We start from the raw sequence: 16,282 nt of genomic DNA on the forward strand, positions 1-16,282 counted from the left end.
AGATAGATAGATAGATAGATAGATAGATAGATAGATAGATAGATAGATAGATAGATAGATAGATAGATAGATAGATAGATAGATAGATAGATAGATAGATAGATAGATAGATAGATAGATAGATAGATAGATAGATAGACAGATAGACAGATAGATAGACAGATAGATAGACAGATAGATAGACAGATAGACAGATGTAAAGCTCTGGAACACATTAATAGAGCCCAGTAAAGTGATTAGTTTCTCTGATATTACTATTTATAAATGTGTGTTTGAGTAGAATGAACATTTGTTTCATTCTCTAATCTGCTTTCATCCCAACTTCAAATTAAAATGTCATTTGGAGTGTTTTGCAGAACGTGACCTCAAAAAATGCAAACATAACAAGGTTATGTTCATTTTTAGAGATCACAATACTAATTTCTAATAATAGTATTGATCAAAAGTGACTATTTATTGCATTAAACCTGATTTTAGTTGTGCAGGCATCTTGGCGTGATCTCCACCACTCATCCACGTTACCGTTAAGGTGACGTTTTGCGTCTTCCTGCTGCAAAAATCCAATCAGCTCGGGTATTTTTGATGGCTTGTGACTACCCATCTTCAGTTTGATCACATTCCAGCCGTTTTCATCGAGGTCCAGATCTGGAGATTGAGCTGGCCATGCAGGATCTGGATCTAATGGTCCCTCAGCCACACCTGAACCCTGGTAAAAACCTGGTGCTCACTGCCACTAAAGCCAAAACTGAACTCTTCTTTTCCTCACTCCAAGCTTTTCTTTTTACCTCTTTAAGCCTGGTCAATAGTCATTTTTCACTGATTTGTTTGAATTACTATTTGCACTGTTTCTGCCATCCAGCTGGTCCTTTTGGAAGATGATAAAGTTGACCAACAGTTTTTATATTTTTCCTTGATAACATCAGAAATGGCTCTTGTTAAGTAGGATGGAGTGTGCTTGTGTTAGAATTCATCAGATACATTAGGGCTGTCATACACGTCGAGATGCTGATTTCAGAAAAATTTGATGCAATTTCTTGATTTCTTCCAGAGCTGAAGATATGAAGCCCTCATGGTCTGAATGTTTATGAAACATTCACACTGTTGTGATCCATTTTTGTTTTTTTTTGTGCGATTCTTGTCCTGCAGTTTTTAAGCTATTTCAACAAATCATAAATAAAAATGTTCAGCTCTTTCAGGAAAATCCATCTATGACTTTTGGTATTAACTTTAGCTTTTTGAAATATTTAGCCTTTTCTGACAGTTTATTTTCTCAAAAGATGAATTGTTCTCATTTTACATCCTTCATATCTTTAGATCTGTTTACAACTTTTTGCTGCTCCTTTCACATTTTGCTCTGCTTCAGCTTCTTTCAGCTTCCTTGTGCAAATTTAAACTTTTTTCAGCTAATTTCAGCTGTTTTTTTTTTTTGTTTTGTTTTTTTCCTTTCAGGTTCTTTTAGCTAACTACAACATTTTTGAGCTTCTTCTAACTTCTTTCTGCTACTGTTAGCTTGTTATGCTCCTTTCAGCTTATTTCTGCAAGTTCCAGCTTTTTCTACTATTTCAGCTACTATTTAACTGTTTTATGCTATTTTTAGCTTTTACAGCTAATTCCACATTTTTTGCACTCATTTCAATGTTTGTTTTTTTGCCAATTTCTGCTTTTTTCAGATGATTACAACTTTTTTGTGCTCATTTCTGCTTCTTTCAGCCTAATTGGTCAAAAGTGTTCTTTCTGCTTTTTTCAGTTTTTTCTGCTATTTCAGCTACTGTTTAGCTGTTTTATGCTAATTTTAGCTTTTTGAGCTACTTCCACATTTTCTGAGCTCATTTCATCTCTTTCTGCTTCCTTCTGGTAGTTTAAGCTTCTTTCCGCCTTTTCAGCTGCTTTTCAGCCATTTTTTGCTAATTTCAGCTCTTTTAACTAATTTCCTAATTGTTGTGCTCATTTCTGCGTATATAAACCTAATTCAGCAAGTATGTGTTCTTTCTGCTTTTTTCTGCTAATTTAGGCTTGTTCTTAATTTTAGTTAATTTCAGCTGTTTATCATCAAGTTCTTCAGCAATAAACATTCACACTGCAATTTCGCAGGAAATGCAATTTGTCTAGTTACTTCTTATCTTCATAAATGTGCAAAAGACAGAAATAAATTTAAAATGCTAATTCGCTACAACTGGGTTGAGCCTAATATTCTAAGACAACATGCACGTTTTCTGTTGCAGACTCAATTAATTCTGTTTGTGACCAGTGTGACCAGCAGGCCGAGCAGACGTATTTCTGGATCGCACTTTCGAAATGAGCGTGTGCAGTTTTAGACCAGAAGTTCTGGAGACTCCTTTACAAAGGCTGAACACCAACCTGTCACAGCGAGACGCCAACTTAATAGTTTTATGATCAACATCATTCTGTAGGTTTACCCACATTTGTTGCAATCCAACCGTGTTCTACGGTGGCCCTGAGGTGTAAATGAACAACATTTGAAAAAAATGGAATTGCATTTGAAAAAATGGAATTACACAAAGCCAAACCAGAAGTGGTGGTTTGGCTTAATATAATTCGTTTTTTTCCCAAATGTGATTTTGGCCACTTCCGCTTTGGCCACTTCCGCTTTGGCTTAATGTAATTCTGTTATTTCAAATGGAACTCTGTTTTTTCCAAATGTTGTTCATTGACACCTGAGGGCCACCGTAGTGTCCTGATAGGTCATGCACAGCGTGGACAGCATTTAGTGGAGAATGGGCCTGAACATGTTGCTGTGATTTATTTGAAGATTTCTTTCACATTTATCCTGTTTTTCAGTTGCTTAAGGTCTTAATTTGTTGTAGTGCTTCTAATCCATCTCAAGAGCACAAAGATGTGTTTTATGACACCCCCCTCCCCGCAACAGAAAACCTCCATGTCAGGATCCTTGTGTGTTGTAGTGTTTTTTGTCTTTTTGTGTATTTAGTTTTCTTTGAGTCTCTTTAATTGTGTTTTCAGCTTTCGCAGTGTTTTCCCCTCTGGTAGTCAGCTCCTGCTCCTTTGACTCTCACCTCAGGTGTTTGTCATTGTCTATCGTTAGTGTCCCTTTAAAACTTGTCTCGTTTTGTTTGTTCATCGTCCGTGGATTGTGCTTCCTATGTATTCTCTCAATTTAGTTGTTTTGCAGTCACGTAAGATTTTTGATTTTGAGTTTTGTGGAATAAATAGATATTCTTTACGTGACCTTCGAATTTCCCCGAGTCTGTCTGCACCTGCGTTCAACTCTCACCCCAGAGCTTGCTAGCCCAGATCTAAAACTCACGCAGTTAATGGGTACTTGTTCAAAAACTGATCTGGCAGTTCTACTCGGTTTCATTTTACCAAAGTAATCCAGTAGAATAAATCATCAAAGTGGGAGTGGCTGCCAAGGTGGGTACAACGTGGGTCACGGAACAATGTTATACAGTTCTGCAAGCTGTGTGCACACAAAAAGAACTGGCATTTCCTAAATTTGGCATCATAAAACAGCTCGAGGGTTCACTGGTGCTCGTCTTCAAACACCCAAGAGTTCAAAAAATGTGCTCGTTGTCTTGCAATACTGGAGTCAAGTTGACTCGACAACAAGGCTTGAACAGTCGCAGCTCATCGAGTTACTAGCTTTAGTTCTCACAAACTGTTTCTTTTCCTTCGTTTGATATGCGTGCACCACACACTGGCTCAACTCCTTCACACCATGTAGGTACAAGTTATCCTGGCTGAGATGAAGCTCCACCACATTCAGGTCGTGTGTTGCCTTCATATCAAAGCTGCCACCTCAACAAATAAACTACTACTTTGGGTAAATGTGCCCACAGTCAGGCTACATTACATCCATGAATGCTCCCAATGATATTCTGTTTTATCAAATAAAAAGCCCACTTGTGAATTCAAGCCTACACGTTTTTAGTCGACCGGTATCAATCCTGTAATGGTCCTCCAGCTTCAAGGACAAAACATCTCCCCATTACATCCACTACTGCAACAGCATGAGCAGATCAGGATTATTCATGTAAACTGAAGCATTTTATTGTTCGCTGATAGCTTTTAATCAAATCTTATATGCAGAGGAAAATGTGCCTTGGTCCCTTTAGAGGCTGGCTGCTCAGTGCAAAAAAAAAAGACATTAAAAGGAGCTCATATCTATTCTTTGTAGACTAATAAATGTCAGAAAAAAAGCTTAAATTCCTTACATTCTTACATAGGACAAGCAGGAATGAAGCAAGTATATTTAGAAAAGTGAAAGTCTCAAAGGAAAGAAGGAATCAGGACTGATATTTGGGATGACTGACGGTCCTAACGAGTGTATTAATAATTCTTTCCTGGAGCAAGAAAATATGAGACTGCAAGAAGTCCAACGTTGGAGCTGGAAAAGGTTGGAGGGCAACAACGAGTGCACCAGACTGAAAAGGTCATTTTGCACATTGGACGCCACTGCATCATTTCATCTGTATGCTTCGGTCACCTTGCTGCCCTGTCTGTGGTAAAACACGCATGAATGAATCACAGTGGAGAGGTGTACAGACTGACCATAACATTATGACCACCAGACACCCCCGTTCTCTTCTTCTGCTTCTAAGGAGCCCTATTCTTATGTAATTTCTCCAAAACACCGACAACTCCTTGGGGTTTTTGAAGGTCGCTGAAAGGTTTTCGTTGTACTTGGGATTGTATCTGACCAAAACAGCATATTCTGCAGTGACAACAAAATGGGTAATGTTTCCACCAGATGATCAGGATGTGAGTTGTATCTATAAGAAACAGAAACCAAACATGAACTTTGACTTTATTCATGGCTGTCCCTCACCAACGAGGACGATCGTCTCCTATTGATTATGGATCCTTCAGAGACTGAAGAGTCGCAGTAGACTTTTCTGCATTCTGCACAGGTGATAGTTGTTGAACTTCTTGGTAGATCAGAAATGGCTAACTGTTGTTTTCTCGGTCTTTGTTTCTCTTTGAGGTGTTTCTTGAAATAGCCGAGTTCCTGATGAATGGATGTCCTCCAGTTTGGTCAATCCATGGCATGTTCTTTCCTGTTGGTCCAGGCAATACTGCATGACTCGAGGTTCTGCTTCAAGGTATCTTTAAAGTATTTCTTTTGAGCTCCTTCTGTTCCTTTCTCATTGCAGTTGGGAATAGAAGAGTTGTTTGGGAAGGTGACTGTTGGACATTTGGACAAGGTGACCAGCCCACTGAAATTGTTTTTTGATGACAATGAATTCAGTACTGTGAGAGGTGTACCCAGTGGGGGGTGCTCCATGAGTATGGGATTGGGGGCCTGTTTCCATCAGCTGTTTAGTCCCTATATAAGCGGTGAGAGAGTTCGGTCCACATTGCCGGTAGTAAGTCCAACTCCCACCCTTCAGAGTCTGCCAGGGCTGCCTGTTGTCAACCATTCTGTTAATAACTTTTATGGACAGAATTTCTATGTGCAGTCAGTGGGTGGAGGAAGTCCTGTTCAGTGGCTTTGTGGATGATGTGGTCCTGTTGGCATCATCGTGCCGTGATATCCAGCTCTCACTGGAGCGGTTCGCAGCAGATTGTGAAGCAGCTAAGATGACAGCACTTCCAAATCTGAGGCCATGGTCCTCAGTCAGAAAAGGGTGGATTGCTCTCTTTGGGTCGAGGGTGAGGTTCTGCTTCAAGTGGAGAAGTTCAAGTATCTTGGAGTTTTGTTTATGAGTGAGGGAAGAATAAAAGTGTGAGATTGACGGATGGATTGGTGCAGCATCTGCAGTACTGCGGACTCTGTACCGGTCCGTTGTGGTGAAGAGGGAGCTGAGCTGTAAGGCAAAGTTCTCCGTTTACCGATCGGTCTACGTTCCTACTCTCACCTATGGTCACAAACTTTGGGTAGTGACCGAAAGAATGAGATTGTGGATACAGACAGTTGAAATGAGTTTCCTCCACAGGGTAGCTGTACTCTCCCTTAGAGATTGGGTGAGAAGTTCAGTTATTCGGGAGATACTCGGAATAAAACCACTGCTCCTCCACATCGAGAGGAGCCAGTTAAGGTGGTCTGGGCATCTGATAAAGATGCTCCTTGGGCGCCTGCCTAGGGAGGTGCTTCAGGCATGTTTGACTGGGAGGAGACCTCAGGAAAGACCAAGGACACACTGAAGAAACCATGTCTCTCGGTTGGCCTAGGAATGCCTTGGGGTCCTCCCAGAAGAGCTGGAAGAAGTGGTTGTGGAAAGCGATGTCTGGACCTCCCTGCTCAAGCTGCTGCCTCCGCGACCCAATGGAAGAATAAGCAGAAGATGATTGATGGATGGATGGATGGATTCAGTATTGCTTATTTTAGCTTTGCTAAAAGACATTAATATGGGTTTAGTAGTCCTTTCAGCTAATGTTGAAAGAGTTTTGATGGCATCATTGCTGTAAATGTTCCAAGCTTATTACTTGTCTGCAATAGGTGGTCCATGTTGGAGAACCATACAAAGCAAAGTTGTGTGACCTTTGACTTGGCTTGTTTGAGTCAAATTTGAAAATCCTGAAGCCACAATGGAGGTTCTCATAGATGAGCCTAATAAGAACAATTGTCTTCAGAACTTAAACTGGGACAAATAGCTTAATTTTCCTTTAGTTATTCAATTGGAATGATTCCTGAGGGGTTTAGTCGTCTTATTTTTATCATGCTGTACCTCCATCTCATCCATTGCACTTTGTCCAAAATAATGGTTTCAGTTTCAAGTGTTCCCGGTGACCACCTTAGTTTCTTTGAGCCATTTCTGTGTAGTATTTACTGAGGGGGGTTAAGAAAAAAATATTGCCTTTCTGGGGGCCATGGCTCTACAGAAAATTTAGGTGTGTGTCAGACTCTTCACAGAACAGTTCCACAATACAGCCATAAAGATGAGTGCCTCCTTAAGATCCCTCTGGCCATTCATAAATGCACCAAAATATGTATTTCATAAAGTGAAGCCAGTGTTGTGGAAAAATAGGAGGCATGAAGTTTAACTCTGTTGTCCTTGCTCACCATGCATAAAATGTGTGTTGCAAACATCTGTAGCCACTACATCATGAGTCATGGTGCCAGCTTAAGCTTACATCTGTCAACAATTCAACAATTTCAGCTCTGTGACAACCTCCCTTTGTGGCTCAGAGGTGTAACAGCAACAAGTTGACTATAACCCCTCCTTTCTTATTGATCCTTACATAAATCACATTAGGACAAAAGGAAATCATGTGAGAATTATCTAAGAGGTACGCCAAGAGAATATATATTCTGTATACACACACACACACACACACACACACACAAGTGCCATGTGTTGTCATCACTGTATGTTCCCATAAAATGACGAAATGAGTTCTCTGCATTAACCCATCACACCTGAGATACACACGCAGTGGGCAGCTATGTAGGCACCCAGGGAGCAATTAGGGATTGGGTGTCTTGCTCAGTGACACCATGACATGTGGGCATGGCGGGATGGGAAGTCAATCCGCAACTTTCTGGTCCCAAGCCGGCTGCCTTACCTCTACACCATCTTGGCCATCAGATTCTGACAGATCACGAGACTGTAACATCTGTATTACTCTACTTGTCTCTGGCTGTATTGTTACAGCTGATCAGTATCAGAGATCAGGCTATTTTTCAAACCTTGGGGCAGCCTGAACGCAGCGCATGCATATAAAATCAAACATGCCACATGTCGCCCATGCAGCTTGACAACATAAATGTGTCACCTGGTACTGACTTACAGCTCTGGCTTTACCTCCAGGAACAGACTGTATTTAATGTAGATCTCACAGCCTGAGGGCAACCAGGACATTGCTGCTGAGTGTAGAAATAATGTATGTCATATATATACATATACATATATATACATACATACATATACATACATACATATATATACATATATATATATATATACACACATATATACATACATACATACATACACACACACAGTATATAGATCTGTATCTCTGTATATACACAGAGACAGATCTATCTAGATCTAGATAGATAGATCAATACAGATATATAGATAATGTATATAGATCTATATAGATCAGCGTAAATGTATTTCCTGTAGTAATGAGCCAATGCTTCAACACGTGTAGACTGAAGGAAGAACCTGTTGCTGCACCAAATCTTTTCTTCACAGATATTTCACCACGCTAAGAAATCTTGTTTCAGCTAAATGAACTGCACAAATATCACTGCAAAGCAACACATTCATTCACAGCTTGTGGCATTTTCCCCCCTCCCAGCCTCTGATGCTGAAATCCTGCCATTAAGTGTTTGTGTGCATTTGGTTCTGCCTCACAGTGGGACGTGCAGCAGGACTTTTTATCACACTCGCTGACATCTTAAACACACTCCGAGAGAGGTACTGAGCGGGACTATCAGCACCTCTCTGGGGGTTATATAGTGTCCTTCTCACGCTTCAATTCTTGGCCTGTCATCTGATGAATAGAAAACCCAGAGGCACACGAGACATTTGAGGAAGCCATCACATGCGCTGGAAGACTGTCGGCGCTTAAAAACACAATTATTTGTGCTTTCATTTATCCCTTCACAGCACGCTTGGCTGGATTTCTCATAATGCCACAAATTATTTCCTTTTGGCCCCCAAGAGGATCATTATTTATACTCTGGTGTCCTTATGTTTACTCCTGTTTTTTCTTGGTGACGTCCGATATTTCCCACTATCATCTACCGCCCCTCTTTCACATAATCAGTCTGAACACTTAAATCAAGATTACACTAAACCAGATTTAGTACTGCGAGTTTTAAGGCTGTCAGCTTGCATTTAAAATAAAGAGCGTTTGTGAAAGTGAATGAAACTGAAAAATACATGCACCCCATAGGTCATACCAAATATTTTCTCAGAAACTGAGATTAATTAAGTCTAGATCTTTTGAATTGAGGTATGGGGGAAAGATTATGACCAGTCAATATCTTACCTGTGAGCTTTGAACTAATTTGTTTGAATGAACGGAGTTTAGTTCTCACTGAACTGACAAGCTAACGGCTAACTAGTCCAAGCAGGGTGGAAGTGGACCACAGTTCTCAAACAACTTTAATCATAAATTGTATCAATTAGTGTGAACACTGGGGCGGCACAGTGGCGCAGTTGATGAAGCGGTTTCCTCTCAGCGAGAAGGTTGCCGGATCGAATCCTGGCCGGGGGTTTTCCTGGGTGGACTTTGATCACACAGATTAAAAACATGCATGTTAGGCCGATTGGTAACTCTAAATTGTCTCTAGGTGAGAATGAAAGTGAACGATTGTCTCGTTTGTCTATGTGTCCCTATGATGGACTTGAGACCTGTCCAGGGTGTCCCCTGCCTCTCACACAGAGACAGCTGGATATGGGCACCAGTGACCCCCATGACCCGAAAAGGAAGAAGCGGGTAAAAGATGATGAATGCATGGATGTAAACACTCATTTTATAAACCTTCACATTTCATTTAGTTTTTAATTAAACCGTCATTTACTCGTAACTCTACAGATATTAACCATCACAGTAAACTTCAGCAGCTAGCTGTAGCACTTCTGGTGTAATGTTTCTGTCAGAATAACTGTGTAATGCAACAGAGACGAAAGCATAATGATTTACAAACAGCATTTAATTGGACAGCAATGAAATACAGTAGTCCCTCAATATTTGGCGATTCGACTTTCGCGGACTGACTCTTTCACGGGTTTTCCACGACACACGACTGGCTGATTGATGAAAGGTGACAAACCAGAACATTGTGCAGAGGGACGGACTGGCCATCGGGAGCACCGGGACATTTCCTGGTGGCCTGGCCCACTCAGTGATCTCTTTCTGAGGCTGTCTGCCACGGCAGAGCAGAGACACACAACAGGCGGGCGTGCAACCTGTGACAGACAGCCTCAGAAAGAGAAAGGAAGGGCGGGGGTGGGGCCCATCTTTCCCCATCACAGCTGTGGGAGCTTCAGTGAGGAGAATACCGGAGTGAGTGGCATGGATTGTTTATTTAAAATAATCAAATGCGACATGAACCGAGCCTTTGGTCCAGCCCCTCGGTGATCACAGAGCGGGCCAGGCCACCAGGAAATGTCCTGGTGTTCCCGATGGTTAGCCTGCCCCCGGGGCTCAGTAACCGTAGCATCAGTCTGTCTGCTCTCTTTTGCTGTGCTCTTTTAGAGCATTTAGAGCATTTAGAACATTGTTAAGAACATTGCAAGAGTGTGGGAAGGGTTTATAAATCCTTAAAATATATATAAATACTAGAACAAATATAAGGTCCCTACTTTGCGGATTTTCACCCATCGCGGCGGTGTCTGGAACTTAACCCCTGCGATAAGTGAGGAAGTACTGTACTTGAGATAGAACTTGTTTTAATCAATTCAATTATTTTTAAACCATTTCTCCAGACTGAGGTCATTTAAAGAGGAATAGTCAACCGATGGGGCGTTTTTATCGTGTTGCAACTGTTGGCAAAAAGTAAAATGTTTTACATGTTGTATGTAATTGGTACTTAGCACATCTTTGTTTAAAACTGTGAATAAACTGAAACAATCCTGTGGAGGATGAGCCAACTATTTGTCCCTATTTAGTGGATTTTTTTTTGTTTCCCATCAGCCACAATTTAACTTCATTTAAACACCACAGCCCAAATCTGAACATTTTAGCTCCAAAAATCCAACATGGCAGCGCCCATAAACCAGACCCTCAAATGTCCAATATTAATGGTGGACACAGAGACTCCAACACTGAGTTTCTGAAAAACAAACTCAACAGGTGCTGCAAACCCAGCAGAAAATCTGTTTTAAAATAAGCAGAATAATGTAGACATTACTTGTTCATTACCTTTTAAATGAGAAGACTCGTTTAAAACCTAAATCTTAATCAAATTTAGGTATTTTATGTGCGTCAGCTTGCAGAGGCTACACCGTTAAGAAAAGGAAATTGCGAGTGCTCCATATTTCACCCCGCTGTTTACTCTGCAGCATTGCTAATGAAGTAAGAAGATTGCCAAGTGATATTTTTACCTTTTCATCAGAGCTGTATGTAATATGTTCTGTCGTTTTGGTTCAGTAATTTTCTTGTTCCTTTGCTGACAAGAGGAAAAAGCTATTACAAAGTCAAGAGCCTGCTTTGTACAAACCTGCCATCGTGAATGTGTTGCCAACTATATTTTCTTTGTTATCTTGTTTTGCAGATTTATCGCTGCGAGACCTTTCAGGGTGAACGAAGACAACATCTTGGATCCATCGATGATTAAATCATGATGTTTTTTCATTAAGTATTCCTGACTATGACAAATTGCTGCAGTGTCATGCTGTCAAAATATGACATTCAGCCAAGGAATCCGGACAACGTGATCTATGGATTGTTGGCAGAGGCTGTTGCATTTGTAAAATGAAGTGGAAGAGCAGTTTATTCGGCTGGGAAGTCTTTGATTCTCTGCGCTGGATGGATCGGAAAACAAGGGAAGGTGCAGATCTTAATCAATAGATTCACCCGGGAGTTTACAATGGTTCCTGCTGAGAACATCAGCGTCTTCGCTTCTGCAGATTTCTGCACAAACTGCAGCTCCTCCACCCAACCAGAGGTAGACATCGCCAAGGCCGTGATTTTAGGGGTCGTGCTGTTGGTGTTTGTGGTGTTCGGTGTCCTCGGCAACATCCTGGTCATCCTGTCCGTGTTGTTCCATCACCAGTGGCGATCTGTGACTCATTACTTCATCGCCAACTTGGCGGCTGCAGACCTGCTGCTCAGCTCCGCGGTCCTACCCTTCTCTGCCACCTCTGAAGCTCTGGGCAGGTGGGTGTTCGGGCGCTCCTTCTGCAGCGTCTGGGCCGCCCTGGATGTCCTCTGCTGCACTGCCTCCATCCTCAGTCTGTGTGTGATTTCCATTGACCGCTACCTGGCTGTCAGCTACCCTCTGAGGTATCCGGCCATGGCTACGGGCCGACGAGGCCTCACCGCAGTAGCAGCTCTCTGGGGAGTCTCAGCAGTCATATCCGTGGGCCCTTTGTTTGGATGGAAGGAGCCAGACCCTGAAGATGAGAGCGTGTGTCGAATCACAGAGGAGCCGGGCTACGCTTTGTTCTCAGCTTTAGGCTCGTTCTACATACCCCTGGTCATCATCCTGGCCATGTACTGCCGCGTGTATACCGTGGTGAGGCGAGAGACCAAAACGCTCAGGGAGAGCATGAAAGGAGAGGAGGTGGAGATGGAGGGTGTGATGCTAAGGATACACAGAGGGAATTCTGCTCAGGCAGAGAAACAGGAGGGCGAAGAGACAGTGATGAACAAACGGCCCTCGTTTCACCTGCGGAAGCTGCTCAAGTTCTCGGGAGAAGAAAAAGCAGCCAAGACTCTGGGCATCGTAGTCGGGTGCTTCGTTTTGTGCTGGCTCCCTTTTTTTCTGGTTTTACCGATCGGTAGGTACATCATGAAACTTCTGCACCAAACCCAACAAACCCCATTCTTTTAAGTTGAAGAACAACAAATTCTAAATGCACCATCCACCCCTGGGTTAGAAGTGCATCATCCATCCATCCATTTTCTTTACCCGCTTGTTCCATTTTGGGTCACGGGGGTCGCTGGTGCCCATGTCCAGCAATCACTGTGCGAGGGGCGGGGTACACCCTGGACAGGTCGCAAGTCCATCACAGGGACACATAGAGACAAACGAGACAAACAACCATTCACTCTCTCACTCACACCTAGGGACAATTTAGAGTTACCAATCAGCCTAACATGCATGTTTTTGGTCTGTGGGAGGAAACCGGAGTACCCGGAGAAAACCCACGCATGCACGGAGAGAACATGCAAACTCCACCCAGAAAGGCCCCTGGACCGGGGTTTGAACCAGGGACCTGCTCGCTGAGAGGCAGCAGCTCTACCAGTTGCGCCACCGTGCTGCCCAGAAGTGCATCAACAAGAATTTAATTAACTGCCTTTTGTTGAATTATTAAAACTAATTTGATATAGCTGTCTTAGCTAGTTGACAGTAGCAAACATAAACAACAACTAGAGAAACTAGTGCAAATGCATGTTACAGAACTTGTTGAAAAACTGCTGAAATTAGCTAAAAACCTATGCTGAATTTTAGCTGAAAAGGAAGAACAAGCCTAAATTAGCAGAAGAAAGCAAAAAGAACATAATTGCTGAATTAGGCTTAATAAGCAGAAATTAACACAAAAATTAGGAAATTAGCTAAAAATTAGTTGACAGTTATAAATAGCAGAAATAAGCTGAAAATGGCATAAGCTGAAATTATCAGAAAGAAGTTAATTAGGTTGAAAGTAGCAGGTTACCACAAAAAAACTAGAATTTATCTGAAAACAGCTGAAATTCGCTAGAAATGCTAAAAAGGTAGCTTAAAAAGGTAGAACAAGCTTAAATTACCAGAAGAAAGCAGAAACAACACGTTTGCCAATTAGGCTGAAAGAAGCAGAAATCAGCCCAAAAAAGTGGAAATTATCTGAAAAAAGCTGAAATGAGCTAAAACAGCTGAAAAGGTAGCTACAAGCGCAGTAAGAAGCTTAAGTTACCAGAAGGATGTGGAGAGCACATTTTGGCTGAATTAGGCTGAACAAAGTTGAAATTAGTACAACAATGTGGAATTAGCTGAAAAGGCTAAAATTAGCATACAAACAACTAAATAGTAGCTGAAATAGCAGAAACAGCTGAAACTGTCAGAAATAAGCTGAAAGGTGCATAACAAGCTGAAATTAGCAAAAAGAACTTAGAACAAAAATATTTTAGTTAGCAGAAACTGAAAGGAGCACAAAACAGCTGGAAAAACAAATTAGATCAAAGTAGCTAAAAATGTTTAAATTTGCAGAAGGAAGCTGAAAGAAGCTGAAGCAGAACAAAATGTGAAAGGAGCAGTAAAAGGCTGTAAACAGATCTAAAGGTTTGAAGGATGAGTTCAATTGATTTTCTATAAGAAAAATGGCATGAAAGGCTAAATATTTCAAAAAGCTAAAGTTGCATCAATACCAAAAGTCATAGCAGGACTGTTGTGAACGAGCTGAACGTTTTGATTTATGATTTGTTGAAATAGCACAAAAACTGTGGAACAAGACGCCGATAAAACGTACGGAACAAACGTGGATCACAATAGTGTGAATGCTTCATAAACAGTCTCACAATAACTAAAGTCAGTTTTACGGTTTTTGTTCAAATTTGGTGAAGTTGTAGCTAAAAGTCAATCATGGCAAGCGTTACATATTAGACAAGAAATATGCTAAAATATTCTCAATAACGTTTGAAATCATTCCTATTTGTTTAACAGAGCCTTTAACTGATTACCACCTTTAATCATTCTTTTCAGTTTTATCTAAAGAACTCATTGTTCCTTGAAAATACCTAACTTTGTTTGTCGACATGTTTCATTTCATGCTTTAGGACTCGAGAGTCACGCTTCAAAACTGACAGAAAGCCTTTATTTCTAAACAGAAGCATCCTGATGAGCATCAAGATGTTGTACTCTTCTGAACTCAGTGCTCGAACATCACAGTCGGCTTTATTTACAAGAAGAAGAGACTCTATAGATCCAAGCAGAAGGAGTAATTAAGCTCAGTTTTCCGAGCGGGTCAAAGGTCAAACGCAGCTGCCAAGAAAACAGTTTATTATCCGTGATGATTTGTGCAGAAGATGCCGGACACGTCAACCTCGTGCGATGTTTGTGCCTCTGACAAAATAAAATAAATACAACAAATGCACAAAAAACTCTCAAACGCAATGTTTAAAATGTTTATTTTTATTCTAAATACTAATTTCTGAGAATTAAAAAAATAAGAAGGATTATTGTTTTATTAGAAGACAGTGAAATGTCTTCTGTTGCTTCAAAACAGTTCTCACACACACTAAATGAGTTATAAATGATGTGTCAATATTTTATAGAGGCAGTTAAGAGTTCAGTAAAGAAGTATTTTGTTGTTGTAGCTGAACTGTTAAGCTTTATTTGAATTAAATTTGGAAGGAACAGATAAAAGCTGATGAATTGGACTGCAGCTGCTCTCAAGTTGCAGAGTTTCCATTTGAGAGGGTTTTCAATTTTCTTGTCTGAATTGCAAGATTTTTGAACATATTTGAAAAGTTTGCAAGTCATATATTATTTTATTGTACACAAACATGTTGGACGTACAAATTCAGAAAAAAATCCAAGTGATTTCTTTTTTCTTGCAAATACAGCATCTCCAACTGGTCACTGAACGTTCTGCTCAGCTCACAGCTGCGACCAGAAGGCAAATGGCATTCAGGAGGGGGTTCCAATATGTCATTTACCTCGCAGCCTCGCTGAGTTTTGAGCATGTTCGAGAAAAAAGTGTGAGATTTTTCTCAAAATTGAAGAGTGAAGCTCAAGTTCTACCTCAAATGGAGGAGTTCAAGTATCTCAGGGTTTTGTTCATGAGTTAGCACCAGGGCTGCAATTACCGAGGCCTGAATCTTTGCACAATGTGCTTAATTAAAATGTTTTGCTCTGAACCTCCAACAGGACTTTTCTCCTCGACACATCCGACTCCGTAGAAAAAGACATGAAGAAATTCAATTAGGAGCAACCAAACAGAACAAACAAAACTGCAGAATGGGCTTCCGCTGTGGAATGAACCAAACTAATGCTCCCTCGTACAAAAGCTATTATAGATAACAAGCATGAAGCTTAATGGGCTGTAATGCCAGGAGGCATCCACAGTCGCCCCCGACTCCCCAGGCAGACAGCCAGAGAAGGATAGTTGTGCATTTCAATCGCGGCAGACCTTCACGGCTCACAGCTCAGAGCTCAATCATACGCCAGGGCCATGATAGGTCAAGATTTTCAAACCGATTGAAAGACCTGAGAATTCTTGTTTTATGTCGATGTCTTTGGATGAAAAGCCTGTTTCATGAAAAAACCTTGTTGACAAACCTTTCTGTGGAGCTGCAACAACTACGCAGCAGCAATTCTCCAGAGCTGAAGCTCATAGAATACGGTAACTACATCTCATAAGCATCAAACTGTAGAGTTGCTTATAGAAGAAAACTAAAGGTCTGATTTGTCACAATTAAAATGGCTTTTTGGTCATATGTGCTTGCCGTATAATTCACAAGAGATTCACTGTACTGAGCTGAAACCTGCTGTTGCTTTGTTTCTTTAAAATAACTTCCATTTTGTGCAGAAATAACCACACGAATGTGAAATGATTGTAATAATGTGTGGGAACACGAATGGTCATTTCAATAAATCTAAAAAATATTACAGTACATTTAAAGCTATATAGGATATTTTTCTGGTTTCGATTATTGATGCCTTGGGAAGATTCCGTCACAGAAAAAAAAAAAAAATTATACA

General features: G+C 41.0%; 2 protein-coding genes across 3 annotated transcripts in view; one reads left to right on the forward strand and one right to left on the reverse strand.

The window, feature by feature from the left end:
- The window catches only part of LOC119425146 (transmembrane protein 230), a 65,734-nt gene that overhangs the window by 42,422 nt on the left and 7,030 nt on the right, over positions 1 to 16,282 (reverse strand). The window lies entirely within an intron of this gene.
- Positions 11,447 to 16,282, forward strand: part of adra1ab (adrenoceptor alpha 1Ab) — a 5,995-nt gene continuing 1,159 nt past the window's right edge. Inside the window, exon 1 of one of the 2 annotated variants that reach the window (XM_037692679.1) lies at positions 11,447 to 12,380. In XM_037692679.1, coding sequence (XP_037548607.1) covers positions 11,468 to 12,380 — 913 coding nt within the window. In that variant the 5' untranslated portion in view covers positions 11,447 to 11,467. The remainder of the gene's footprint in view (positions 12,381 to 16,282) is intronic. The other variant, XM_037692678.1, reaches the window with a different exon arrangement.

This window comes from Nematolebias whitei, chromosome 18 (genome assembly GCF_014905685.2).
Source record: "Nematolebias whitei isolate Nwh7 chromosome 18, NemWhi1, whole genome shotgun sequence".
NCBI classification, from domain to species: domain Eukaryota; kingdom Metazoa; phylum Chordata; class Actinopteri; order Cyprinodontiformes; family Rivulidae; genus Nematolebias; species Nematolebias whitei.